The 27,899-nt window shown below is 40.3% G+C and overlaps 1 protein-coding gene across 2 annotated transcripts in view; it reads left to right on the top strand.

The window, feature by feature from the left end:
* Positions 1–27,899, top strand: part of CCDC149 (coiled-coil domain containing 149) — a 126,128-nt gene that overhangs the window by 20,620 nt on the left and 77,609 nt on the right. For both annotated transcript variants that reach the window (XM_049790000.1, XM_049789999.1), the window contains exon 2: positions 26,216–26,377. In XM_049790000.1, the coding sequence (XP_049645957.1) occupies positions 26,216–26,377 (162 nt within the window). The remainder of the gene's footprint in view (positions 1–26,215; positions 26,378–27,899) is intronic.

Raw genomic sequence — 27,899 nt, 5'->3', positions numbered from 1 at the left:
CTGTTGAGCTTATCAAAGACTTCTATTTTCATCTGCTCATATTCTTTGAGTAATTTTTCCATTGTCTGATCATTTGATTTAAGGTTTTTCCCCCATCTCTTCTGCTGTGTAAAGTTGTTATGCATCGCATCTTCCAGTGCACTAATTCTATCCTCAGCTGCTTTTAACCTGTTGGAAATCTCATCCATTATGTTCTTCAATTTGTCTACTGAGTTTTTCAGACCTGTTATTTGACCTGATATTTCAGTTTGGAGTTTTCTGATTTCAATCTTCATATTCTCTTGATTATTATTAGTGTTCTGATCTATACTTTCTTTGAGTTCTGTGAGCATCCTCCATATTTCTTCTCTAAACTCCATTTCTGAAAAACTGTTTAGGTGGTTGGTCATTGTTGGGTCATCTCTATGGCTGTTGTTGGTCTGTGTAGTTTCCCCATTGTCATGCTTATGCTGTGGGTTTTTTTACATGTTGTGGTGGTATTCATTGGAGTGCGTGGCTGTGAATCGACCCCTTATAGATGGGCTTAAAGGGGCCAGCAGAGTCAGCTTTATCCGCAACTCCAGCCTGGAAAGACTCACCTCAGCCAAGGCAAGCAAAGGCCTTTCTTATGTCTTTTCTGAGCACCCCTAATTTCTTGAAATGCATGTGTATTATACTGAATGTCCTAATTACCAGACTACCTGTATTATAAAGGATGTCTTCTATTCCCAACAGATTATTTGTGTAAAAATTTTTACAGGAGAGCAAGTTCTAGGATGCATTACTGTATCTTATTCCTTAACTTCCTTAAAAAATACTTTTAGGAGGAGGAACATTTACGGGACAATTTAAGTTCCTTTGTTTAGGAGAGGTTTTTACAGTATATATTAATAGTATTCCCTATGATTAAGGTATGTTTTGCATGTGCATAATATCCATCTTGTATTCTGCCCTTTCCCACACTCCTAAAAGCTCATTTCTAGTCCTTCACTTCCTCACCCCCAACCATCATTACCTCACATTTACCCTTTTTGCCTTCAGTACTGCACAAGTCAAATCACACACCAAAGTGGTACACTGGATTTAATACCCTCCAACTATTTCAAAAGACATAAAAGGGACACATATATGTCTTTTGCATATTTTATATGTATTTCTTTAATAGCTATAACTCTTACTAAATATTCTCTTATACAGTGATGATTTTCCCCAGTTTTTGTTTGTTCTTCTCTTTGTGTTCTGCTCAATAAGGAATTCTAGTAGAAGAGTTCCTCAGTTTAAAGTTTATGTCTGAACCAAGTCATGGGGATTGTTGGACTTGTTCTAGCAGCCCCCATATGCACCAATAATGACACATGGTGTTGTTCCTCTTTTGCATAGGCACATTAAAATGGGAAAATACTATACATGCATACATACAAGTTCTTATCTAATAGAGATAGGAACACACAAATCTTGTAATGCAATGGTACCTTACACCCTGAACATTGACATAACAACCTGACGCAACAAAGGTTGTCTATAACATCACCTGGAAGCAATCCTCTACCAGGAAAGACCCTACCAATGCTTTGACATCGACCTACTCCAAAGAGACTTCCCTTAACATCCAGAAGACTTAACACAACAACAACAACAACAACAACAACAACAACAACCTGCTTTCAGGACAGGGCTCTCTGCATTGCCCTCTAATTGTGAGGTAAAAGTAGAGGACACTCCACATCATCCTGACTTTGATATAGGATATGCACAGATTCCAGGATCTTTAACTACAGAAACTTGACACCAACAACAGCGATCCTGTGAAAAATAAAAGTATATTTGCACTGCAGACAACAACTTGGGTTGGACAACCTAGTATGCCTGGAGCCTAGAGTTGGTCTTATGTCAGAAAACTTCAGGGGTAAGGTCTCCTTGTATTTTGGCCTAGGCTTTTCCTTTCCATGTCCCCATATTTTGCGGGGCCTATGCAAACAACAATTGCCACTCTAACACCATTTTTGCTGTGCTCCTTTGACTCTAATCCTTAAAAAATAAAACCACTTAAACTTTTGTGGTTAACTTAAACTAATATGCATGCGCATGGAACTGTAAAAAAAATACTATGCCTTCAATGTTAAAGTTGTTACATAAATTTTGTGGCTTTAGATTTCTTTGTGTACTGCTAAGAAATGTTTTAATGTACTACATCTTGAGGGACTTGAGGGACAAAATAATTGTGCATGAGTTTTGTTTTATTTTTCTTAATCTTCTTTGGCTGAAAGTTTAAAATTAAGGTGTCAGCAAGGGGATTTCTTCTGAGAACTCTGTTTGTGGATGATTGTCTTCCCACTGTAACTTTACCTTGTCCTCTTTCTTTGCATCTTTGTTCTCATAATAAAAAAAATTAAAAAAATAAGAAGTTCGGGGCCCGGAGAGATAGCACAGCGGCGTTTGCCTTGCAAGCAGCCGATCCAGGACCAAAGGTGGTTGGTTCGAATCCCGGTGTCCCATATGGTCCCCCGTGCCTGCCAGGAGCTATTTCTGAGCAGACAGCCAGGAGTATCCCCTGAGCACCGCCGGGTGTGGCCCAAAAACCAAAAAGAAAAAAAAAAGAAGTTCTTTTCAGATGACACTGGAGCAAGTATAATGGCAATTTTGATTAGTAGAACGTTTCATAAAGACACTGACAAGAAGAAAAATCCCTCATGTCTTCCTGGAGTAGTTTACTGCCCAGAGCTGACATCAAAGTTTTCACTTTGGAGGCCTCAGTCATGTACATTTGAGAAGCTCCCCTTTTACCTCTCTCCCAGGCTTCACTTAGATCATTTTTCTACTGCTACTGCCATAAGCACTGCTCTGACTGCTAGTTATCCTTAATATTTTTTCATTAATCTCAGCATTATGTGTTCTGATATTTACATTTATTAAGGAGCTTATGTTTTAGGCATAAATGAGAAAATTTCATGTAATCTTTTGCTTAGACACCTATAAGAATGAAAAAGTGAATGTTCCGTTGAGTTTTTTTATAATGCAATGGAACCCTGTTCAGAGTTGTATGTATATATGCAATTTGATTTGCTCTTCATAATAACCTTTGAGGGTGCTAGATCTAACACAGTGTTACTGCTTTGGTTAGTATGGAGAGAAGTTATATATATGATAGGTGAAAATATAGGAGTGAGGCAAGGATTATGATTTGAACTCATTTTACTAATGCCAAGTCTGTTTTATTTTCTACTGATTGAATGACTGTGTAAACCATCCTCCTTGAGACAATGAATACTTATTTTTAGCATCCTGTACTTTTGTCATAAAATGACTACAGTCTCTCATTTCAACAGTGTTTAATTCCTTGAAACTCTTTTGCATTGTCAGTAGTGACATAAAATATTATAATATTATAAATTTTATTATATGTTCTGATATTAGATGGTTAATTTCTCAATATTAGTTGCTTGGGCACAATAATGTATTATTTCCAGTTAATCCTAAAGAGACAGGGAGATGGTTCAAAAGTTTGCATATCTTGCAAACTCTGGGTTCTATCGCTGCCATCCCATGATCCCTGAACATTGCTAAGTGTGGTCTCCAAATCAGCCAAATGAATCCCCTAAATCTAACTAATCTCAGTAATAATTAAATTGCTCTGTAATTACTAGTGTACAGCCAGAAACAATAGTGATTTAAATAAGAAATATCTATATCTTTTAAGTACCTTGAATTTGGAGGTAGGTAGTTTAAGACTGATAAAATGATAATTTTTTTAAAAAAAGATTGATATAACTTTCAGTACATCAGGGATTCAGTCACCTTACATTTTCTAGTCTATTACTGTACTCAAGCAAGGCTATCTATTTTGAAGTCCTCTGTATTATGGGAAGGAAGGAGATATGAAAGAAATGCATCCCTCTCTACTGTGACTGTCCTTCTATTTTGCAGGATCTTCCTTGGACTAGACTATAATGTCTATGTCCTGTTATAGAGTTTGTACTTCTGAGATTCCATCTTATGAATTGATCAGTCCAGTAATATACTTGGCTCCATTTTCTGTAGTGATCCTAACTTTCATTGACTTTTTCTGACTGAAAGCAGCATATCCACAGCTTAGCAACATGACATCTGTGTGTTCTTCTCCAAGGGATATTTTTAAAGTTGTGTGTGTAGAAGAATAAAGTAAAACGACCTGTTTTATTGAAGTAGTCCATTTAGATGCTCTCCCAATGAATGGTGATGTCAAAGGTGGTGAACAAATGACTGTCAAGGAAAGCAAGTGAAACCATGCCCAGTATTGCCTCGTGGTCCATTGATGTGTGGACCAATGAGGATTTTGGCCATCTTCTCTGAAAGCTGTAATTAACTCAGGTCACCCCTGGGAGCCTTTTGCTCACATAATCAACCCATTTGCACAGTTATCAGCCAGAGAAATAGACCTGGACGAAGTGCCCACATTAGGAAGAGTTTACGATTTCAGTTTGCCCTCGTAAAACTCCAAGGGTTTGAATCTGCAGGATCACACGCCTACCCATGTTCTGGGATGAATCTCTCCCTAACTTTTTGCTGTGGGGCTGAATTCTGAACTGACAGTTCTTGTTGAGAATTGTGCACTAATCAGTACTGCCTGGCATCGGTGGAAAGAAACTAAGAACAGTCAAAATGAAGCGCAGGAACAAATTAACGGTGCTCAGAAGAAGAAGAAAAAAAAAATAACACAGGAGCAAAGCAGCCAGAAAGGGGGAAAATAGCTCTCAGCCACAAGCTTCAGCTGGAGAAACTGTCATCCTATAGATGGAGATCCTGGCCCAAGTGGCCCTTTAGAGATGACTGGGGTTCTCATCCGGAGAGAAATGCTGGCGGAGTTGTAATGATCATGATTGGTTGAAATCTTGGCAGATGGTGGTAAGAGCTCTATTTACTTGGATAATTAAAATGGCAATGGATTTGCATGGCTGATTTCAAGATCTGTTAGCTGCAGATGACTGCCTTTGGGGGCAGGCTGGGATGGAACCCCTCCTTTGCTTAAAGTATCTGCACCTGACTCAAGTATTGAGAAGACGGGAGCCAGGGAATAGTTCTGGAATACTTCATCTGGAGTTAAATCTTAATCATGAGTACTCTGGCCCTCTTCCTCATGATTCTCCCCGGTAGGAAGATTTTTTTTTTCTTTTCAGAAAGACAAGGTCTACTGACAAATTAGGAGATTATTTTCTTTCTCTGACAAACTTCTTTTGACTGTTCTGATTATTAGCGAGACTAGTACCTTTAGAACTTATGAGTGTTTTTTATTCTTTTAATATTCATTATCTGCTTGAATTTTTGTGGCTTCTCTATCAGAGAGGCCAGGTACTATGCCCTAAAAGCCATGGGACAGACCTGGGTTCAAAACCCACCTTGGTCACTTATGGGCTCTGTGCTACTTTTGTTTTTAACCTTAAGCCTTGTTTGCCTAGTCTGTAAAAGGGATTAATATCTTTAATACTACTTTTAATACTACAAGGATTAATAGTTTCTATAATGATAGTTATTCATATGATCATTTGTAGAAGAGAAGCAAAGTAGAGAGGGAGCAGGGCCTTCTCATGTGGCAGGAAGAGGCTGCAAGCCCGCCATCATTTTACTGGAAACTCCAGGCACTGCACAGCTTCTGTGATTAATGCTTTCATCTTTGTAGCTCTCAAATTTCCTTCTGTTAAAATGACAGTACAGGAACCAATTCAGTTCTTCACTACTACTCTTAAGCCTCTCAGCACTTGTTTTATAAAGTTGAAATGCTGCTACAGGTCCCCTTCACCTCCTGGTGTTGGTAGAAGCAGATCTGAGAAGGGAAGAGCTGATAGATCTGTGGGCAGCAAGTGTGTGTGTTGGTGGGGGACTGTGTAATGGTTCATCAAAATCAGAGATCTCACGGCTGGCGAGATGGCTTAAAGTATATGCTCTGCTTGCAAGGGGCCTGGGTTTAACCATGGCACCACATGGTCAACTTATCACCTCCAAGTCCCACAATAGGAGTAACCGCTAAGCACACTGCATATGGCCCCAAAAGAAAAAAGGGAAGTGTAGTGAATCAGTACAGGGGTTAATGTGCATAGTACAGGTGGAAAACTTGCTTGCAACTGGCCCTAATTCAATTCCCAGAACCATCAGGAGTGACCCTTGAGCATAGAACCAGGAGAAGCTCCTACTCACTGCTAGGTATATCTCAAAACTCCTCCAAAGTAGTGGTTGCATAGTCTTTGGGTGGGAAAAGGATTAATATCATGCCCAGCAGTACTCCCCTTACTCCAAACTCTGTGCTCAGGCGTCACTCTTTGTGGTGCTCAGAAGACCATATGCATTACTGGGGATTGAACCTGGGACAATTGCATGCAAAGCAAGTGTCTTTGCCCTGTGAGCTTTTATTCTAGTCCTGGTTCTGAGGATATGTTGGGGGGGAGGGGGATTTCTTGTTGTGATAAGGGAAAGATGAACTACAACAATTTTATAGCATTTAAAGTTAGTTTTACCATAAGATTGTCCAGGCTGCTGACTTTTCCTGCAACCTAAACTTCAATAAAAGCTTCCTGCAAAGGAATCAAATAATCTTTAAAACAGAGCAACTAGTGACTCTATAGGGACATTTCTACATGTGTGACCGTTAAACTATATAATCAGAGGTATGAGATTGGCTAGTAGCATGTAGGGTTATTGCCTATACCCAGCATATTCCAGGCCCCTGGAAACCTAGATGGTAAAGGGATATCTCAGATAATAGTTCACTGTAGTCTGGTCCCCGAATAGCATGATTTGAGAATCAAGCAGAATTTTAAGCACTACCACCAGCACTCAACCTCATGGCTACATTATTTCAGGCTCATCCTAGAAGAGGCATTTTGGACAGATAATGATTTTTTAAAGTCTTCTACAAACGAGGATTTTTCCAAACCCATTTGTGTGCCACTGGAAGGAGAACCAGTCTCCCCCCACCCTCTGCATTTCCTCACCTTGTATTTATAGACCAGAAAAGAACAAGGACACACTCATTGGAGAGGATAGACACTGAGAAGATGGGAAGAGAGGAGAATCACAGAAGTGCAAGGACTGAAATAGATATTCAGGTAAAGCAATTCAATACTTCAGTTAACCAAGACTGTCACTGAATTTCACATCCCCCCCAGCTACTCTAGTTCACATTATAAACTCTTCCAATTACCTGAAATCTCACTTAACTTAAATTTCAGCACATCCCCTGGGGCCTTCAAATAATCAAAGTTTGCCTGTCGAAAGTAATACCGGAGAGGGGAAACCACCCTGGTGACTCCCGAAAAAGAGAGATCATAAAACAAGTCATCTTGGAGAATGGCATTGGAAGCATTGTTACCAACTCAGAATTGCTTGAAATGTTATCTCCAAATGACAGAGGCAAGCCCAGATATAGCAGGAGACTGGGAAAGTGCCCAGGGAGCTATGCAGTTGCAGACTGATGTGTGCACATGGGAGGAAAGGTTTGGCTGTGGGAGGAAAATGAAGTCAACCAAACCAGCATCAGTCTGCCCCACGCCCTGGGTGGCATTTAACTCTATAGATGATGAGACATATTCACAAGGTGAAGGGTATGTGATTCTCCCTGAGCCTAGTGACAGAGGTGACTTAGTAAAGCTTCAAAAATTTAAGGCCATATATATTTCCAGGGGATTGGAGGAATGAACTCATTTGAAGTTCTCAAATCAGGTTAAACTAGAAAGGCCATTTTAATACTTTTGTGAGCACTAGCCTGTGATTGCTCTCTGTACATCAGTCTGGTATAAATGAGCTTCCTATTTCTAAACATTATATGAAAGTGGGATTTATGTATTCAAATAATTTCAATAGCAATTTAATAATAACACATTACATATATTAATTAATACTTCATCATTTGATGGCTAAATTTGAATAGGTATCAAAAATATATGAGTGCATTGATAGATGTGATTTTGAGCATAGTGGGAATTGTAATTTACTTATTTCATATTCATTGAGTTTTTACTCTAGAGGTGTTTAGCTGTTCTGTGCTCAGCTTGGTACCTGCAGTGGCTCCCAAGCCAGGCTGTGGTTGCAGAATAGCTTCAATCTGTGGGTAGACAGACAAATGGGCTGTGATAATCTATGCTAGGACATCTCAAACTTTTGCTGTTCATGACCCAAGACATTTTTATGCCTCCTAGTTTTATAAAATAGATCTATAGATCAAACATGGAATGATAACAAAGAAATTGATTTTAAAACGAATTTAAAACAAATTATACAACCCCATATGGGGTTGTGACCCACAGTTTAAGAAATACTATGGTATTCAAGGTTAACTAGATGTCCATTGACACTGGACTTTTAGGAGTCCACTCTTTCTCTGCCTGGGAGCTAGTGGGGGAAGGAAGAGAGCTTCCCACACAGAGCTGGTTCTGGCAAAGACAAAAAGAGCAATGCGGAGGAAGTTGATTCAGGAATTGGGAGTAGGTCTGAGGAACTCAAGGGTGGAGTGGGATCGGGTGCGGTGGGCGGGCCAGGAAGGTCAGAGTGTAAGCTAGTGGAGTATTATTGCTTGTCAGTTTTTTTTAGAGGAGGAAATCTAAGTGTCAGAGGCAGGAGCTGACTTATGGTTCCCCAAGGGACTTGAACTTGTACTGGGTAGGTAAGGAGATAAGCAAAGGTTTTCATGGTGGCTCCAGCTAGAGATCCCTGCCAACAGAAAGTTGAGATTCTGAGAACTGAGGGAGGTAACAATACTTGTATTAAACTCTGTGTTCTGTTTAGCTAAAGATGCTTAGAGAGAAAAGAAAATATTCATGGGTAGGGATAGGGTGGAAGGTAGAAGAAGGTGAAGTCACAGAATAGAAAGTAGAGGGAGTCAAGGGAGGAAATACCTTGAAGAAAAGTGAGGGTGTAATTGGGGAGTTTCTATATTATTCCTGAACTGGAGCCTGTTAGCCACATGTGTTTATCATTGCATTGGGGTACCTCTCTGAAGTCACAGATCATGTTCCTGTAGTGGCTAATGAGGGCAAACCTGAAGTCATCAGTAAAATTCTCCAAGGACTATCAGTCATAGATGAAGAAGGGTCCTTGGTAAAGGTTCACTCCTTGACATCCTTACTACTGTCATCTATCTCAGCAGTTATCTGTTGTAAAGCCATCCAAATAGTAATGTATGTCAGGTAGCCATTTAATTATGATGAGCTTCCTCATAGCCATAATGATGTACTTCTCTGCAGATGACAGTGGAGGGAGAGATAAAAGGCAGTTGGTGCTAGAAACTGGGGGCAGCATTCTCAAGATGACAGGCACATGGCTGCCTTCTTGGAATTGGTGTGTGGGCATGAGTTCACATTGACAATAGAGGTCAGGCCCTACTATAAGAATGGGATTGAAATGTAAGTCAAAAAAGATCTACTCTTGAGAGGATAATGAAAATATTTCCTGCTAGCTGGTACACTCGTCACGACCTGGGCCTCTGTCATTACTGCCTTCCTTTCATGTGGCACTGGTTACTTGAGGGGTGGTGTCTGTCTTTTCTCTAATCAGTAGGTGTACACCCTTTTGCAGCTGTGTAAACCTCACTACTGTGTGCTGCTGTGTATGATTAATAAAGACTCAGAGGCTTATTGAAAGAAAAGGAATTGCTATTAAATGCCTGTCTTTTTATTTTTTTTCAACCTTTATTCATGAACCATGTAAAGGGAACCTGAGCAGGGTTGAGACATAAACTCGAGACAATAACTTGGCTTAGATTAAGACAATGGCTCTGCTTGGGTTAAGGAAAGTTTTTTTTTTCTCTCCTCTATTTTTTTTCTTTCGCCATTCATTCCTTTTTCTCAATAACACTTTAGTTTTTGGAGGGAATGACCACTGGATCTGGTCTGGAGAGACAGTGGGTAGGTGTTGTAGGTGTCCTATTCTGCCCCAAAGGGTAGCATATCCTAGATCACTCGGAGATTTTGATGCAAGGAATACTAGTTCTCCCCCACTTCATTGTCTGTCCCCCGATATCTATCTGGCTCTAAGTCTCCTTTTCTGTCCTCTGGCCACTTTGAGTACTAGTGTCTTCCTCAGGCATTTCTATAGTAGAGTGATCTTTAAGGTTGCTTACATCCAAAAATTCCTAATGGCTCGGCCATCTAACATCTGGTTCACCTTTGCAATAAGGAGTAGATTGACCACTTTGATCTTCCCTGTCCTCACCTGTGCAACGGGGCTGATTTTACAACCTGTTTCAAAGAATATTTAGTCAGATAGTTATGCTTCACATAGGCCATTGAGCAGTGTTGGCAAAATAATGACGTTCATGACAGAGTGATTGCGAAGGGTCTTCATTTCATAATTATCACTTGTAATAGTGCCTACCACAAGGAGGACTTTCAAAAGATACCAATTAAAATTTTTCGTTTCTTCTGAAACTATACCCAAAACCTCTTTTCCTAGGCTAGAAAGTAGAGCAAATGTGTCAGGCACCTACTTTACACATGAACTTGATAAGTAGAATTGTACTCTGACTGTGACACTAAAGAAACAAGAGGTGGAAGCAGAGCAGAATGTGTGACCCTTGGTGCCCTCCCAAGAGATTAGTAACCATTCTGTTCTGCTCAACTCAGCCCTTTTAGGGTGGGGCTAGGTGGACATGTGACCCAGCTGATAGCAACTGTTGTGGCTGGGGTCATAGCTATACATGCTCCTACTACTGGAATTCCCTGTCTCATGAGACTGCACAGGGCAAGATACTGCCAGTTCCTATGATAGAAAGTGACATAATCAGTGTCATTGTTGATCTGCCAGCTCAGAGCAAACCTGCAGAGTCCAGAGCCAGCCCAGAACCCCAGCCACCTTTTCTCTCCTATGGACTTGGCAACCTATTCTCCCTAAGCTGTCAGCCTGAGAGATAATTCATAGCACATGATAAGAAAACAGAACTGTCTTTCTAAAAGAATTCTTGACATCACTTCCCTGTTTAGAGGCCCTCTGGCTCCAGCACCATTTGCTGTTTCTCACCTAGCTGGAGTATCTTTCTTACCTACCAGCTTTCTCTGATGAAACTTTGGCCACAGCCTTCTGTTACTTGCTGTTCTGATGGTATCATGTTCAGGCATCTCACCTTTGAACTCTTTTGGGGTGACTTTTCAGGCTAACGGTAGCATTTCCATCACCTTTACTTGCCACACCTTCATCTATAGTCAAAGTCACTTCTTCTACCTGTTTTTAAGAATCCACTGCCAGCATCACATGCTCCCTCAAATCTTGGAGCAACTTCTCTATCCTATGAGCTCTTCATCTTAACTATAAAAATAGTCATGCCAACATCCAAGTAGCACCATTTTTTGTAAGGATTCTCATAGAAGCTCTAGGAGGGTGCTCTAATCACATCCACTTATTATGTGATGAGGAAGAGGTGTAGGGAGGTGAAGTAATTGATAACATAGCTAGTGTGTGGTCAAGCCAGAACTGAATCTTGGCATCCTCACTCCTCCTGCTGTGACCCTAAATTAGTAGTTTTCAGTGTCCAGACTAGTGTTGGTTCACAGAAATATCCTGGAGTGTAAGAGTTATTGCCACTCAGCACATGAAAACCAATGCTCTGAACTGCATCCCTGTGGATTCAGGGACTTTGTCTTTTTTATGGTACTTAGCAATTTAATAATGGCAGGTAGTAACTATTAGGGATTATCAGACTTAGTGGCATCTATTAGTATCTAGTTTTTAATAATTATTAACTATAAAAAAGAGTACCAGTCACCACTTTATACCTAAATACATTTGAGCCTCCCAAGTCAGACTTGCTTACCTTAATTTGACAGTGTGATGAGGGCTAGCTTAGAATGAAAAGTATCTTCCATGCATGTTTTAACTGGGCTCTTTGCCACTCACTGGTAAGTCAGTTTACCATTATGTATCTCAGTTTTATTATCTATAGAACAAAAGGTTTAACCTCATGGTCCCTGGCATCTTCATTAGCTATGAGTATGAAGATTTGTAAAATGGGATAACTTGTGTTGCCAGTATGATGAAGCTGTAGGAGATGGTATATGAAAATTTTTATATGAACTTATGTGTGTGTAAATATCTGTACCATGTCTTGTTCTCAGCATGGGGAACAGGATTGGTAAATGCATTTTTCTTGTTGCTGCCATGGGAGAGGGAGATGTTGAAAGCAGAGAAATAATTAGTTAGTAACTCAAGGCCAAGTAAGAAGTACTCTGACATTAAGTGAAATCATATAAGAGGACTGAGAACTTGGGAGGAGATAGGGAAGAGCTTACAGAGAAGGAGGCATTACTACAGGATGAATCAGGAGGCAACACCAATTCAAGTGCAAAGTGGCAGTCTGGGAACTCTAAAGTTAGAGAGGTGGATCAATGCGAACAGAAAGCAAGTAACAAGGGCAAGTGGGACTTTAGATTCATTTACTTTTCCTTTATAAAAATTTTAATTTGGGGGCGTTGGGGATGTTTCTCATTCATTGTCACTATATACCTTAAATATTTCTGTGAAACAATTGTAATTCACTTTGACCACAATAAATTTTTTTTAAAAAATTAACTTTTACGTTAGTCACTTGAAATTACAGAATTATTCATGATTGGGTTTCAGACATACAGTGTCTCATTACCAATCCCTTTACCAGTTTTGTTTCCTCCACCAGACCTCCATATTCCCGTGTGCCTCCCTCTATTTTGTTTTAGGAAATGTGATTTCTTTTTCCTAAGAAATAAGTTTTTGTACTGGATTTGTTTTGAATGTGATAGGGTGTCCCAGGGGGGTTGGAAACACCACCTGTTGCCATCTGCTTCCATTTTAAAAGCTGTTTTCTGGTGAGCACATGGGCTTAGACTATAGATAGGCAGAAACATGAGTTCAGACCCAAACAAGAGATGGTTAGTGGTTGGAATGAAAGTACATGGAGAGTATTCAATTTCAGTAAACTCTGGGGAATATGGAAAACACCCCCCATAACACTCTGGGTAATTGGGGTATATTCCAACTTGGAATGAAAATGCACGGGGAGTAGTCAAATCCAATTCACCTTGGGGAGTTTTGAATACACTTCACCACTCTCCAAAATATACTTTGGGTAATTGGGGTATATTTCAGATCCTCAGTACACCTTGGGAACTTGGAACAAAGATGTATGAGAACTATTTAAATCCAATGTACCTTAGATTTGAGTACTCCTAAAGCATTCGGCCTATAGCACTTGCTGACAAGTCAGATGAAGGCTGGAGGAGAACAAGAATCTAGGGGGTAAGGATGATTCCAACATTTGTACCATTCCCCAAAAGTGAACATTCAAGGAAGTCCAGGTCCAAAGGAGAGAGCAAGCAGCGGGTTGAAGATGCCCTTCAGTTGAGCTACAAAATAAACCCCACAATCAGAATTTCTGGTACATTCACTGTATGGGTGTGTGTGTGTGTGTGTGTGTGTGTGTGTGTGTGTGTGCCTGTGTGCGTGCGTGCGTGCGTGCTAGGGCTAGGATTAAATCAAGTGAAGAGAAGAGTGCTAAAACCTTGGTCCCAACTTGCATTAGGTTTTCTCAGTCCATAATTCTGCTATTGAAGATGCAAAGAATTTGCTTGACTCTTGGCTAGACAGACCTGTGGGGAGGGGAGTATGGGGCTGGCTGGCCACTAACCAGATACATGGATAGCTTTTGTGCCTCAACCATTGCTCTGAAGCATAATGAGAAAGGCTCCAGCAGAGCTGAAAATCTTATAAATAGGGCCTGGTATATGTACTTTGCATTGAAATACATTCCTTTTGGTTATACAGTTATAAAGGGTATCTAATTAAAATTTTGGATTGATGGGGCCTGGAGATAGGATAGGGGATCTATGGTTGAGGGAAGCATTCAACCAGGAAGAAGTGATGGTGCTGAAAGGTGGTTATGTGTTATGTATGAAGCTATCAGCAAGCGTACTATAAACCAAAGTGCAAAGCTTATCTTAAAAAATGCCTCTTTAGGGGCCAGAGTGGTAGCATAGAAGTATGGCATTTGCCTTGCATGTGGCTGACCCAGGATGGACACAGGTTCGATCCCCAGCATTCAACATGGTCCCCCATGCCAGGAGCAATTTCTGAGTGCATAACCAGTTGTAACTCCTGAGTGCCACCAGGTGTGGCCCAAAAAAGCCAAAAAGAAAATCTTCTTTATGTGTGAGTGATAATAACAATGGTTAGGGCATCTACCTTACACACGGCTGACCAAATTTTGATCCCTATCATATGATCTATATCATAACATATTCTATATGTTCCCCCCATATTGTCAGGAGTAGTTCCTGAGAGTAGGAGTAACCTCTGAGCATCCCAGGCATGGCCCCAAAATTGGGGGTGGGGAGGAAGCTTCGAGAAGCAGACTGATGGGTGGGAGGAAAATGGAGGTGAGGTAGTTATATTGGTGGAGAGAAATGGATACTGGTGAAAGACTGGTGTTGAGACATTGTGTGCCTGAAACCTAATCATGAATAACTGTAATTTCATGGTGTCTAAGAAAAAGAAAAATAGAGAGTAGAGGGGTTATGGTGCTCACCATGCCTGTGGCTGATCCTAGTTTGACCTCTGGCACCACATAAGAGCACCTAGAGCACCTCCAGAAATGATCTCTGAGCAGAGTCAGGAATAGCTCCCAAGCAGCCATGGTATGGTCACAGGATGAAAAAATGTTTAACTCAGGAGAGAGAAAAATAGAAGCCTATTAAGAATATACTTGGCTGCAACATAGGATAGGCAAAAGAGCTTGAAATTGAGTACAGAGGTGTGAGAAAATCAAGCCACTGTAGCTAGTGATCTTGGTATTTGTGCAGGTTATAGGTCAGGAGCTAGGATAGAGTTTTGATGGTTCTAGAGGTTTCTATCCATCATTGTTGTTGTGTTCAGTCTTCTGTAACACTTGCTCCCTGTTTTTGTTCAGTCCCTAAGCCAAAGCCTAGGATATTATGGATCCAAAGGTTCTGCTCAGTCTCTGTTGTTCAAGTTGGGCCTCTGCAATAAGACATCTTGTTGTTGTTGTTTTCAAAAGTCTTTGGGATGGGGTAATGAGTATATATAGAGCCAGGGGTTGATCCCATGATGGTATGCTTCAAGGATGGAGAAACCCTGAATCTTTTAGGCCACGGGAATTCCCTTTCTTCCCCAATGCTTACTGTGCCTATGCAAAAAAAAAAAAAAGTGGGAGAACGCCAATCCCTGCCACTCCAGCACCCCTACTTTTCTTGTTTTGCTTTGATTTGTTAGTTTTTGACTTTATTTTTCTTCTCTTATTTCTTCCACTTTTCTCTTTCTTTTTCACTCTTGTGGTTATTATCTGGTGATTTATTTTTATTTTTATTTGCCAGGTGCAATTTTTTTCTTTTTTCTTCCATTTTTTTTTCTTTTTTCTTTCTTTTTTTGGTAGTTGTTACCAAATTTTCTTCTCCCTTTTTTCTTATCCTTTTTATCTCCAATGACGGTGGAATGGATGCTCAATCTACAACAAGCTATAAAATGGAGACCAGTTGCACTAGCATTCTGGGGGGTAAAAGAGGGAGACATGGGATACATGCTGGGAACAGGGGTGAAGGGAGGACAGCACTGGTGGTGGGAATGCCCCTCATTCATTGTCACTATGTACCATAAATGATGCAGTGAAATATTTGTAATGCACTTCGGTCACAATAAAATTTAAAAAAAAAAGAGTACAGAGGTGTGTACCCCTTTTCCCATAGTGCTCTCAAGTCTGTGACCCTTATGATCCATGAAGCATGGCTAGGTATGGTAATGCCATCAAAAGTAGAGCCAATTTTTTTTTTTTGGTTTGTCAGGGGCCTCTCAAGCCATGATCAGGTACCTGGGGGTCATTCCTGGCAATTCTTGGTCATCCAGGCTGGCAGTTCATTGTAAAGGCACTAACCCTACAGTTCTGAGGGTTATCCAGCTACCCTTGCAGAGGTCAGGGGCTTCTAAAGCTGCATCTAGTGATACTTGAGGATCATGCAGTATCAGTGATTGAGCAAGCATCATCCTCCTACAGGACAAGCTCCTTAAAACTTGTACTCTCTCTCACCTTAGAGCCCATGCTTAAACCACAGCTGTCAGAAAAGCCAGAGAAATATTATATTTCTTCTATTTAGGCTTTGGCATAATAAGAGCGTCTTTGGGCCCACTTATGTAGTGTTGGTGTTTAATGTTCTAGGAAGTGCTATGTTCACTCACCTTAAATGATACAAAAGCAATAGCTTTAAATTTAATTTAAAACAAAGTTTATGAATCTTTTTTGGTCTATCCACTTTCCTTTCTGGTTCACAGTAGCCTTGGTAAAGTGGACAGAACAGGTAGTAATTCATCAGAAGTGACCCCCTGTCCTGGAGAATGGGCTAACTCGAATTGATTCTAGGTGCCTAACCTCTTCAAGCTAATTTTTCTATGATTTCAAGCTAATTTAAAGCATCTTTTCTGTGTATTTTCTCCTCTCTGTTCAGCATTCAACCCCTGCCATGCCCTTGGCCTCTCACTACCTTACAGTAAATATTTGTTGAATGAATGAGTGCTCAGTATGGTTTTTGGAATAGAAGCCATAAAACTTGGGATATGTCTGTCCTCAGTGTGCAAGTCTATGTGTGTATGTTTTTTTCTCTACATATATTATGTAGGAAGAATTAATAACATAGTATTAGTGTGATTGCATAACACAGACTTTCCTTCCTTCCTTCCTTCCTTCCTTCCTTCCTTCCTTCCTTCCTTCCTTCCTTCCTTCCTTCCTTCCTTCCTTCCTTCCTTCCTTCCTTCCTTCCTTCCTTTCTTCCTTCCTTCCTTCCTTCCTTCCTTCCTTCCTTCCTTCCTTCCTTCCTTCCTTCCTTCCTTCCTTCCTTCCTTCCTTCCTTCCTTTCATTGGGGCTAGGTAATTGATCCAGTTTATGGTACATGTATGAAATCATGTATAGAATGCATGTGTGGAATTATGGTTTGATTCTATATGGTACCCCAAGCAGCTCCAGGTATACTTCTAGAGGTTCTGGGCTTTGATGGAGAGACCTTGTTGGTTCCTAGCACTGCAGGGTCTCAAGTGTTTAACACCAGCACCACAACTTGCACCTCAGTACTCAATTGTTCAGTTCAATTTGCCCAGAATAACTGGGAATGGCAACTGGACCCCTGAGTATGAATTGGGAGCCCCCTTGGTCTTACTAAGAAAAGAAAATGAGGATTAGTTATATGTACTTTGAAGACATATGATATTGTACTTGGCAAACACATAAAGTAATGTAAACTATTGTTTTCTCAATAACCCCCCCAACATGATGTCATATGAGTTTTATACATGTACTTTAGGGATGACATCCAGGAATGCTCAGGGGATGTGCAAAATAAACTCAGAGCTTTGTACCTGCCTGGAAGCGTCCTACCATTTGATTCACATACCTAGCCTGCATATATTTTCATAGTAATGAGTTAAACCCATTTTGATATTCACACAGTCCAAAAGAAAAAAAAAGAATGAAAGGAAGAAAATTAGGGTTGTAACTACATTGACTTGATTTTCCAAATACATGTACCATGCTCCACAGAGTATTTTGTTATTATTTGGTGGAGGGGAAACCTTTTAATATATGTGCTGCTGAAGCAAGCGTGGTGGGGGGACCTTTTGATGCATATAAGGTCATGGGGTAACTATACTCCTGCAGGCAAAATGCACTATCACCATTTGAGCCATTTTCCAACCCAGGACCACATTTGAAAAATGCTCTTATGGAACATCCTGGCTGTTGGACACCTTGCTTTTTGCCATTGGTCAAATCCCCGAGGTTATTTGTGACATTTAGCTCATCTCTGGCATTATCCTGCATGAGATACAAACTTCAGAAACTTCTGAATGGAAAGGGAACCATTGGTGTTAGGTATGGAACCATTTAAAGAGCTTGAATGTTTACTAATCGCAATGTAGTTTTCCTGCCCTACCTGAAGACATTGCAACCTAGCAAATGCTAAGATTTAGGACAGTTACTACTTAGTGGGAGTTTTCATTTTAGTCTCACAGATGTTGTTGAGACCCTGTAGAGATGGCAAAAAGTGATTTATAATAAAAATCATGCCTCTTCTCTAAAATGCTTGAGACCTGGATGTGTCTCAGATGCACAAAATCTGGAAACCAAAGGGCAATCTAATAAGCACTCTGCTGATTCTGCGTCATGTCCAGCAGCGCTAGGGACTGCAGTCTGTCACCAAACACATCACCTTTTCCTTCAGCACATGTGTGAAGGATAAATTCACATCAGTGGCTAGAAGACCAGGAATTTTCCCATTAGCTACAGTCACTCCTGGGCACTAAATACATTTCCAGTTTTCAGAATGTTGAGGGCTTTTGGAAAGTACCTGGTGGGTTGGGAAAATAGAAATTTGTGATTCAGGTTCTGTGCTTTTTCTTTTCAAAACCAACATGACCTTACGTCCTTTTAAAGAGCAATGCTTGGCTCTGTATCTGGTGCCTCAGAGCTGTTTGTTGACTGAGATATCAAGTCCCACTAGATCTTATACAAACACCAGTTACTCTCAGGTTTCCCACATGGGAATAGTCTACCTATTCATTTCCTGAGACCCTACTGAATTTTAGTCCATTGCTTCTAAGTGGATGGAAAGCATACTGGAGTCACTTGGTTTTCTCACAAGGAGCTAGGAGATGGGTATTTATATGTCCTTTTCCCTTTTTTCCCTCTCCCTGGGAACTTTCTGAGGAAAGAAGTAGCTGGGATTCCATTGTTGGGAAGTAGCTAGGTAAGTAAGGAATTAATGGTTTTACCCACTTATTCTAGGTCTAAAAAGTAAGAAAACTCAAAATCTCTCTCTTATTTCTTTATATTTCCTATGCTAGGGAAAACAGTTTAGTGTAGTAATTAGCTCCATATATATTCTGATTTTGATGGAGGGGCTCAGAATCTTTACAGTTTTAGAACCTCGGGTTCTGATGGGTTGAACTCTAAAAAGATCTAGGATCTCTCTCTGACTCTCTCAAATCTCTCCAATATTATATATACAATCCTTATAATACCATCATTTCTCACTTAGGAAATGTATATCATGGGTGGTAGATGGAAGAGCTCCCAGTTCAACCCCTGGCACTGCAGGGTTTCCCAGAGGTGAGGCTATCTCCAAAAAGGAAGGATATTGAAACCATAAACTCAGTTCTGTACTGATTACCAGTATAGTACGTCAGACATAGAAACTTATCTATTGCAGAACTGGGGAAGGAAGGTCAGTTCTTCTGAGGAATATTTATTGTGATGCTATTTATTTATCATAATATTTATTTGTGATTTCATTCAACCTCTTCATCATCATAATCAGCCAGCAGAAACACAACCAAATGAATCTATGAACACGATCTTCCTTTGTCCTCCTGTCTTTGCCTTTGATGTAAACCGTATTAGTCAGAATAGACTAGATTATGCTCTGATAACAAACACCTCCATGGCTCTATAGCATTCCACCATCACCATTGATTTCTGGATCACACACTCTGTGGACCTGAATGACTCTCTGGGGCTATGATGGCTGCCTGCTCTGGACTGTTCTGCTCAGATGGCCCCTCAGTAGCAATGCTCCCACAGTTTTTACAGTGGGGAAGGAGAGAACTTGGCTGTGTATGCCCAAATTCAAGTGGTTCAGATTCCTTCTAATAGCGTTTCACTGGATAAAGCCAGACCCATGATGTGGCCTGATTCCAAAGCAATGAAGAAAGACAGTCATGCCCTCTGCTCGGAAAGAAAGGATAACTGGGAATGCTGGAGAGAGGCTACAAATGTTGGCTACATCACTATGCTGACCTTTTCACTCTGTTGTGCCTTATAAATACAACTTCAGCCCTGCACCCTTTCCAACCAAGTCTTTTCTGAGCCTCTCAGTGATAGATGTCACAAATACTGCTGCCACAGATGGTCCTTATTTGGAAATCATTTAACCAGCACTATCCTGGACAGGGCATGTGGAGCAATTTCTAGGTCCTTCCAGTGAGACATATGCCCCTTACCCTATTGTTTTCCAAGCACTGTTTACCCTCATGGTACTGGTTGGTCTTTTGGAAGTGAGGATTTCTCCTGGGATGGAGAAATAGATCAACAGGCTGACGGCATGTACTGGATTTAGTAGGCTGGGTTTGGATATCTGGCGCCACACTGTCCCCAGGGCACCACAGGGAGTTACCCTGAACACAACAGAGTTGGGCCTCTAAGTACCACAGGGTGTGGCCCTCAAGTCAAATGAAAATAAATGAATAAGAATAAAATTAAGGGTTTCTAAAATTGAGGGTATTCTGTGACAACTGAGGTCCAAGCACTGTGAGTCTCTTGATGTGCCTGTTTCTGGTTCCAACAGTTGAGGATTTGTCCATCAATTCTGGATCTCTATCTCTTGGGCAATTACATCTGGTCAGCTCCCCTAGCATCTCCTCCTCTAGGAGCTGGAACATCCCAGGCACAATTACACTTTGCTCATCTGATACTTTCTCTTCTATCCTCCTTAAGGCTCCCTACATGAATTTGCTGAATGTTCAGAGATGCCAGTGAAGGAGGATCTTCTTTCCGTCCAGTTTTTGTGGTAGTGGTTGTTGATTTTGGTTTGCTTCCAATTAGAGGGCCAGGCAATGTGATATTTTAACCATTGTTAACAGGGACCAAATTCTCACTATTTTAGAGTGATTGGGAGAAATTCCATCCTTTGTCTCTCCTCTATCCACTGCACACACAAACTGCCCAGAGTTTCCTATTGTTGCTTTAATGAAGCCACTTGTGTATGATATCTGGTCAAATACAATAAAATATCATCTGTGTTTTGACTTGTTTAGAACCCCTCTGCACTACTATACAAGGCACAAATATCCTTGGGATGGCTCTAAGAGCAACATGATAAAGCATGTCTATAAAGCAACATGGCTTTATCAGTGATACTGCATACTAGATCTTGCAGATTACCAGGGTGGGCTCCAGGCTTCCAGAGCCTGGAATTTCAGTTTCAAATGAGTCGATCCTTCATGCCATGTGGAGGATACCAAGAATATATCTATTCTTATTTGGTGGTCTTGACCCTGCCCCAGGGATCTGTATTTTATAAGCCTTCCAAGGTGATGTTGAGTTTTTAGGAATCCTTATCAATGCATCTACAGAAAGCAGAATTATGGCAGGAAAAGAGAGCAGGGAAGTCCCATCTGCCTTTAGCCTGAGCTGCAACACTATGGACTTCTTGAAAAGTGGGGCTTTGGGGGCCGGTGAGGTGGCGCTAGAGGTAAGGTGTCTGCCCTGCAAACACTAGCCAAGGAAGGACTGCGGTTTGATCCCCCGGCGTCCCATATGGTCCCCCCAAGCCAGGGGCAATTTCTGAGCACTTAGCCAGGAGTAAACCCTGAGCATCAAACGGGTGTGGCCCAAAAACACCAAAAGAAAAGTGGGGCTTTATCAGAAGACATGTTCTAGTGATTAAAATAAAAGGTACAGAGGAAAAGGTCTGAAATTTGCTCTTCTAGACCAGGGTAACAGAAGAAAGTACAGCCTGTCTGGCAGTGATACCTTCAGCATCACTCTTTTATTTTTTTAATCACGTATTTTTTTTTTGTACTGACTTGGTTTCTTGCCCTTTGATAGGGCTTCTAACTGACCACTATGTCATATACTCAGAGGAACTGGACTGAAGAGATTCTGCTCCTCAAATCTTAGACTTCTGGATTTGGAAACAAATACTCAGAGCCCTATTTAAATAAGATTGAGTGATAAAAAAAAATAGTGTCCAGGTAGGCACATGTCAGCAAACCATAGGGCTTTAATGTCTTGTCTTTGGGCACCGATGAGGCACTGGATACTGTTTCTTCTCTAATGGAACAGAGTGGGATGCCCTTCCAGAGATATAGAGGGGTTCAGTTTTGGATTTGGGGAAGCATAAGTATATCACACTTATGATATACATAAGTATATCACATAAGTATGAACACACTCTCCAATGAGTCCTCTTTTCTGGAGTTCATTTTCGAATATTTGTTGTTGGAGTAACTGATGGTATTGATTAGAGCTTCCTATCAGGTATTTTAGAACCAAACAAAGGGAAATCTATTACTGTCCTTCCCAAGTTTGAAGTACCTTTAAGGTCATTTTGTTGAAAGATATGTAGCTTCCCTTTAGGACTAAGATACTGCAGTTCAAGGTCAGGAAATGTGCCCATAAGTGATGGCTTTCAGTAGACCAGATGGCCCATCTCATCTGCCTACTGCACCTTATAATGGGATCGGCATTTTCTTCCCCATAGTTCGAAGATACTGCTTACATCTGGGGGTTCACATTTGGGTCAGATAAATCACAGGGGAAAAGCTGACCATCAGTGACTCCAATACTAATAGCACCGGACAACCAAGGCTGCTGACAACAGACAGAGAGCTCCAAGCACAAGCTCTAGACCTTCTAAATTGTGTGCAAATTGTATTTGTTCCTGCGAAACCTCAACACCTCCCTTAGGACAGAGCAGTGGAGGGATTGGGGCCTCTCTCTTCTGATGTTTACTCCTTGAGGATTTTACTCTTGAGAAATCACTGCAGCGACAGAACCATTATGCCTCCATGAAGACAGTGTCAGAGTCTGAAAATCCAGGACATTTAAGGCAGGATTCCAACCTCATTACTGCCAGGAATAAGATTCCTCCAAGGTGGAAGTGTCCTTTCTTAGAACTTAAATCCGTCTCAGAATGGCTTTTCTTCCTCCTTTGTTTTTGAAGCTAAGCAATTACTTTTTTTTTTAAAAGAAAAAAAAATTGTGCTAATGCACAAAACTCTTCTTCCCCTTTCATTTATTTGAAATTGAACTTAACAAAGTCAGTTCCTAGCAAGCACTCTATATGAGTAATGCTTTTTGTCCATAAAAGAGCATTGACTCAAATGGTATGGGAGTGCTGATTCTCTCTGCTTTGTGCGAGCGTCCATAATGACAAAGTGCTCATGTCAGAGTGTATAATGAAACTATAAATTGTTTTCATGAATGCTCTGAATTTGGTCTTTTACGGGGCAAATTCAAAAGGTATTTAGTGCCACATTTCACATATGTGAATAACACCAGACGGTACAATATATCCAATGAAAGTAGAGTCCTAGTTTGTGCTTACACTGATCCATGTGGTGGATGGTTGTCAGATGAGGTTGAGGGAGTTAGGAAAGATGAGAGGGGGATAGATACCCACAGCTCTGTAGAAGAGTTCCATGTGGACACATCCAGCCATTAGAAGTAGGTAATTCAAAGAGTGGCTTCAGTAAAGTAAATCAATCAGTAAAATAAAAATAAAAATATCTAAAAAGAAATATCTATACTGTTTGCCATAGAGGCTGGAGGTGACATGTCTACTAACTATGAATGAGGGTTCCTTTTTCACCACAACCCCACCAACATTTGTTGTTTTGGTTTTTTTATACATATATATATATATTCATTTCCATTCTCACTGGTTTAATACCTAATTGTTATTTTGATTTGTATTTTCCTGATATTAAGTGATAATGAGCACTTTTTCATATACTCGTTGACCACCCATATGTCTTCTTGTGGAAGTGTATATTCATCTCCCTAATTTTTGATGGGGATATTACTTATTTTTGTTGCTGAGCTTCTTGAGAGTGCTTTATAGATTATTGAATATTTGTTGTTTAGCTGAAGTATTATATGTGAATATCTTCTCTCAGTCAGTTGGGTTCTACCTTCAAAACAAAACAATTGATTCAAATATATATATATACACATATATATGCACACCTATGTTAATTGCAGCTCTTGGTACAATAGACAGGATATAGATACAACCACAAATTCAATAACAGACAAATGAGTAAAGATGTACATATACATGATGAAATATTGTGCACCCTCTGAGAAAAAGTCATACAGTTTGTGGCAACTTTGATCAGAATTGGATAATATTCTGCCAAGTGTAGTAAGCCTGAGGCAGAAGGACAAGTACTGCATGTCCTCATACATCTGTGATATGTAGAAAAATGAATCAAAGATATAGACAATATCAATTGATAATAAGCCTTTGATACTAGAATACAGAACTGAGAGTGTTAGGGTAGGTAAAAGAGGGAAGAGGAGAAGGAAGAGGAGAGTGAAGAGGCTGCTGGAAGTTAGAGGCTGCTGAAACATAGTGAAAGGTCTCAAACACATGGAGGTATGAAGTAGCATTATATACCAAAATATAACTCTCTGCTAACAGATAATTGAGGTAGTAGTGGGAGAGGAGGAACATTTGACCGGACTGAACATAAAGGTGGGCATAAAGGTCATGAGCAACATTGATGGCCAGGATGGGCAGCAATTTGGTACAACACTAACAGAAACTTGAACACTGTTGTAGTTCTATCACCTAAATTGTAATAATAAATAAATAAAACAAGATGAAGATCATCACCATATAATCTTACTCAAATATGAAGTGTGAAGAACCAAACAACAAGTAAAACTAAACAAAAAACAAACTCTTACATAGAGAGAAAATATTAAATATTACCAAAAGAGAGGGGGTTAGGGAAGTTAGTTTTATGATGATGGATAAAAAAAGACTTTTGAGGATAATAGTGATCAGAATAAACAGTAGTTGGATGTTAAAATGTAATGGAAATTCAGCAATGAAAACATGTGATGTTATAAAACAATGATACCTCAGTACAAATTTATTGTAAAAGAGGTTATTTTAAAAATACTTAGTTTTGGGGGCTGTAGAGATAGCATGGAGGTAAGGTGTTTGCCTTTTATGCAGAAGGTCATCGGTTCGAATCCCGGCGTCCCATATGGTCCCCTGTGCCTGCCAGGAGCTATTTTTGAGCATGGAGCCAGGAGTAACTCCTGAGCACTGCCAGGTGTGACCCAAAAACCACACACACAAAAAAAACCAAAAACCCAAAAAACTTAGCTTTTAAAATTGGTCTTGAGTTGGCAGGTAGCTGTGTTGAATCACAGAAAGTATACCTATCCTGGTCAATTTAGTGAATTAAAATTCTCACATGAGAAAGTTCTGTTGTCTTATGTGGGTGATAATATCTATCATGGTGATTTATAGTTCAATTATATTGCCTTTAATAACTAAAATTTTTATTGGAGAAACCATCTGGATTTATTCTTAAAATTTTAGGAAACAAAAATTTATCAAGAATAAAACAAACTTTATCATTTTAAAAATACTGGAGGCTATACACGGTGACATTTGGGAACCGTGCTGTGCCAGGGATCGAACCTGAACCTCCCACACACAAAGCTTTTGCTCAGCTAGTTGCATTATCTCTCTAGTTCCAAGAACAAAGATTTAAGAGAATGTGAAAATAATTTTGCTACCAAGGATTTATCATTAGTAAATTTGTATATATTTTTAATTAACTATCTTTCTGTGTATAAATTTTTGTAAATTGCTGGTTTTTTTTTTTTTTTTTTTTTTGGTTTTTGGGCCACACCCGGTTGTTGCTCAGGGGTTACTCCTGGCTGTCTGCTCAGAAATAGCTCCTGGCAGGCATGGGGGACCATATGGGACACCGGGATTCAAACCAACCACCTTTGGTCCTGGATCAGCTACTTGCAAGGCAAACACCACTGTGCTATCCATCCGGGCCCAAAATTTTGTAAATTTTTAAATAAAAGTTTACATATTCTTATTTTCAAATGCCAATTCCTTAAAATATTTAATGCTAACTATCTAAATAACATTTGGGGCTAGAAAGATAGTACAGTGTATAGGATTTGGTGCCTGAAACTCCATATAATCTTCTGAGCCCTATAAGGAGTGACCCCTGAGCACAGAGGACAAAAAAATATCCCAGAGCACTAGCAGGATTGACTCAAATAAAAAACAAAACCAAAAATTCTGCTTCTATAATTATTCACCAATTAGATGATATTATCTGCCTCTGTTTTGACAAAGTTCGCAATTGTTCCAAGGTTTTGGTCCTGGCATGTGGAAATAAATCAGGTTCTTTATTTCCTTTTGGTACATATAAGAAATATCTGGTGCAGGCTTCTGTACTATCAAAAATGAAGCATTCCTTTCTGGTATGACTTAATAGATTTAGGGGAATGGTGCTTCCCAGCCCTGCTGCCCCCAAATACTCTACAAGATCATACCAAATAGGAACATTCTACTGTTAAACTGTGCAGAAACTCTCTACATCTACTCTACTTCCCAAACTCAGACCAATATTGCCACTTGTTAAGTAGTGGGTATTCAGTAGAGGTGGGCTGAGATTTGTGGCCCTGACTTGTCTCTGTTTGTTTTACAGTACCTGGTATGTAAAAGGAAGCTGGAGAGTAAAAAAGAAGCCCTGCTGATCCTGTCCAAGGAGCTGGACACATGCCAGCAGGAAAGGGACCAGTACAAACTCATGGCCAATCAGTTGAGAGAGCGCCACCAGTCCCTAAAGAAGAAATACCGAGAGCTGATTGTACGTGTTACCTCACTATATTGTTTTGTCCCCTCCATGTGCTAGAAAGAGGGTCTTTTTCCTGCCACCAATCACATTACCTCCTTTCAAAACTTAGTTCTTATCCAGAGTGATCATTTCCAGTTATCATTGTCCTAGTGGTCTCTTCTCTGCCCTAACTGCACTCCCCTAGTTTGTGGCAAGATTCCTACCATGGACATGCACTGGTGAAGGGTGTCAGACATTGTCGGACATTGTATAACTGAAACTCAATTATGAACAACTTTGTAACTGTGTATCTCCCAGTAATTCAGTTAAACAATTTATTTATTTATTTATTTATTTATTTATTTATTTATTTATTTATTTATTTATTTAGGTTTTTGGGCCACACCCGGCGGTGCTCAGGAGTTACTGATGGCTGTCTGCTCAGAAATAGCTCCTGGCAGGCACAGGGGACCATATGGGACACCGGGATTCGAACCAACCACCTTTGGTCCTGGATCGGCTGCTTGCAAGGCAAACGCCGCTGAGCTATCTCTCCGGGCCCAAACAATTTATTTTTAAAGAACTTTTTAATACCCAGAGACAATAGAGATGAGGTTTGAAAGGACCCACCCATGATATGAAACTTACCACAAAGAATGGTGAATGTAATTAGAGAAGTACCATATTTTTCAGCATATAAGACAACTTTTTAACTAATGAAAAACTTTTTAAAAGTCGGAATTGTCGGAGCCAGAGAGATAGCATGGAGGTACAGCATTTGCCTTTCATGCAGAAGGACGGTGGTTTGAATCCCGGCATTCCATATGGTCCCCTGTGCCTGCTAGGGGTGAATTCTGAGCATGGAGCCAGGAGTAACCCCTGAGCGCTGCCAGGTGTGACCTAATAACTGAAAAAAAAAAAAAAAGTCGGGATTGTCTTACATACTGGTATATGGCATGCTGAAACTTACTCCAGCTTCAGGGACAAGTAATCCTCCCCCCTCTTACCACTGCATCCCATCCAGCTGCCAGTCATCATCACTCAGTCCTCTGCCAGTCCTGATTTATCTTTCGGGGCACACAGAGGAGCTGAGTTACTGAGTACTGCATTCCATCCAGCTGCCGGGTGTCATCACTGGTATGCGCCTTTCTGGTGTTCAGTCCTCTGTTCAGCTTTTATGGGACACAGAGATGGCACTCTGTCTCTCTCTAGCAGTCCAATTAATCACTGCAACTTCACCAGCTGCTCTTGGAAGAGCCCCCTCTCCCTGCTCTCAATGTAGATCACAATTAAAAAAATCAGTCACTCACTACAAATGACAAATGTAAAATGATTGTTGGCACTCCAAAGTCTAGCTTTATTAAACATATACTGTTAACCTTTAAGGGTTCAACTCTTTTTCTCTTACATTTTTTAATTTTCATTTGGTGTGCGTTAAAAGAGAGGTATTCTTATACAGCAAATATAGCCCAAACCCTATATTTTAACAGAAAAACTAGGGAGTTGTCTTATATGCCCAATCATCTTATATGCCCAGTCGTCTTATATGCCCAGT

The sequence above is a fragment of the Suncus etruscus genome, chromosome 16 (assembly GCF_024139225.1).
Source record: "Suncus etruscus isolate mSunEtr1 chromosome 16, mSunEtr1.pri.cur, whole genome shotgun sequence".
NCBI lineage: Eukaryota > Metazoa > Chordata > Mammalia > Eulipotyphla > Soricidae > Suncus > Suncus etruscus.
Note: the sequence above shows the minus strand (reverse complement) of the source record. Positions and strands in the feature narration are given on the sequence as shown.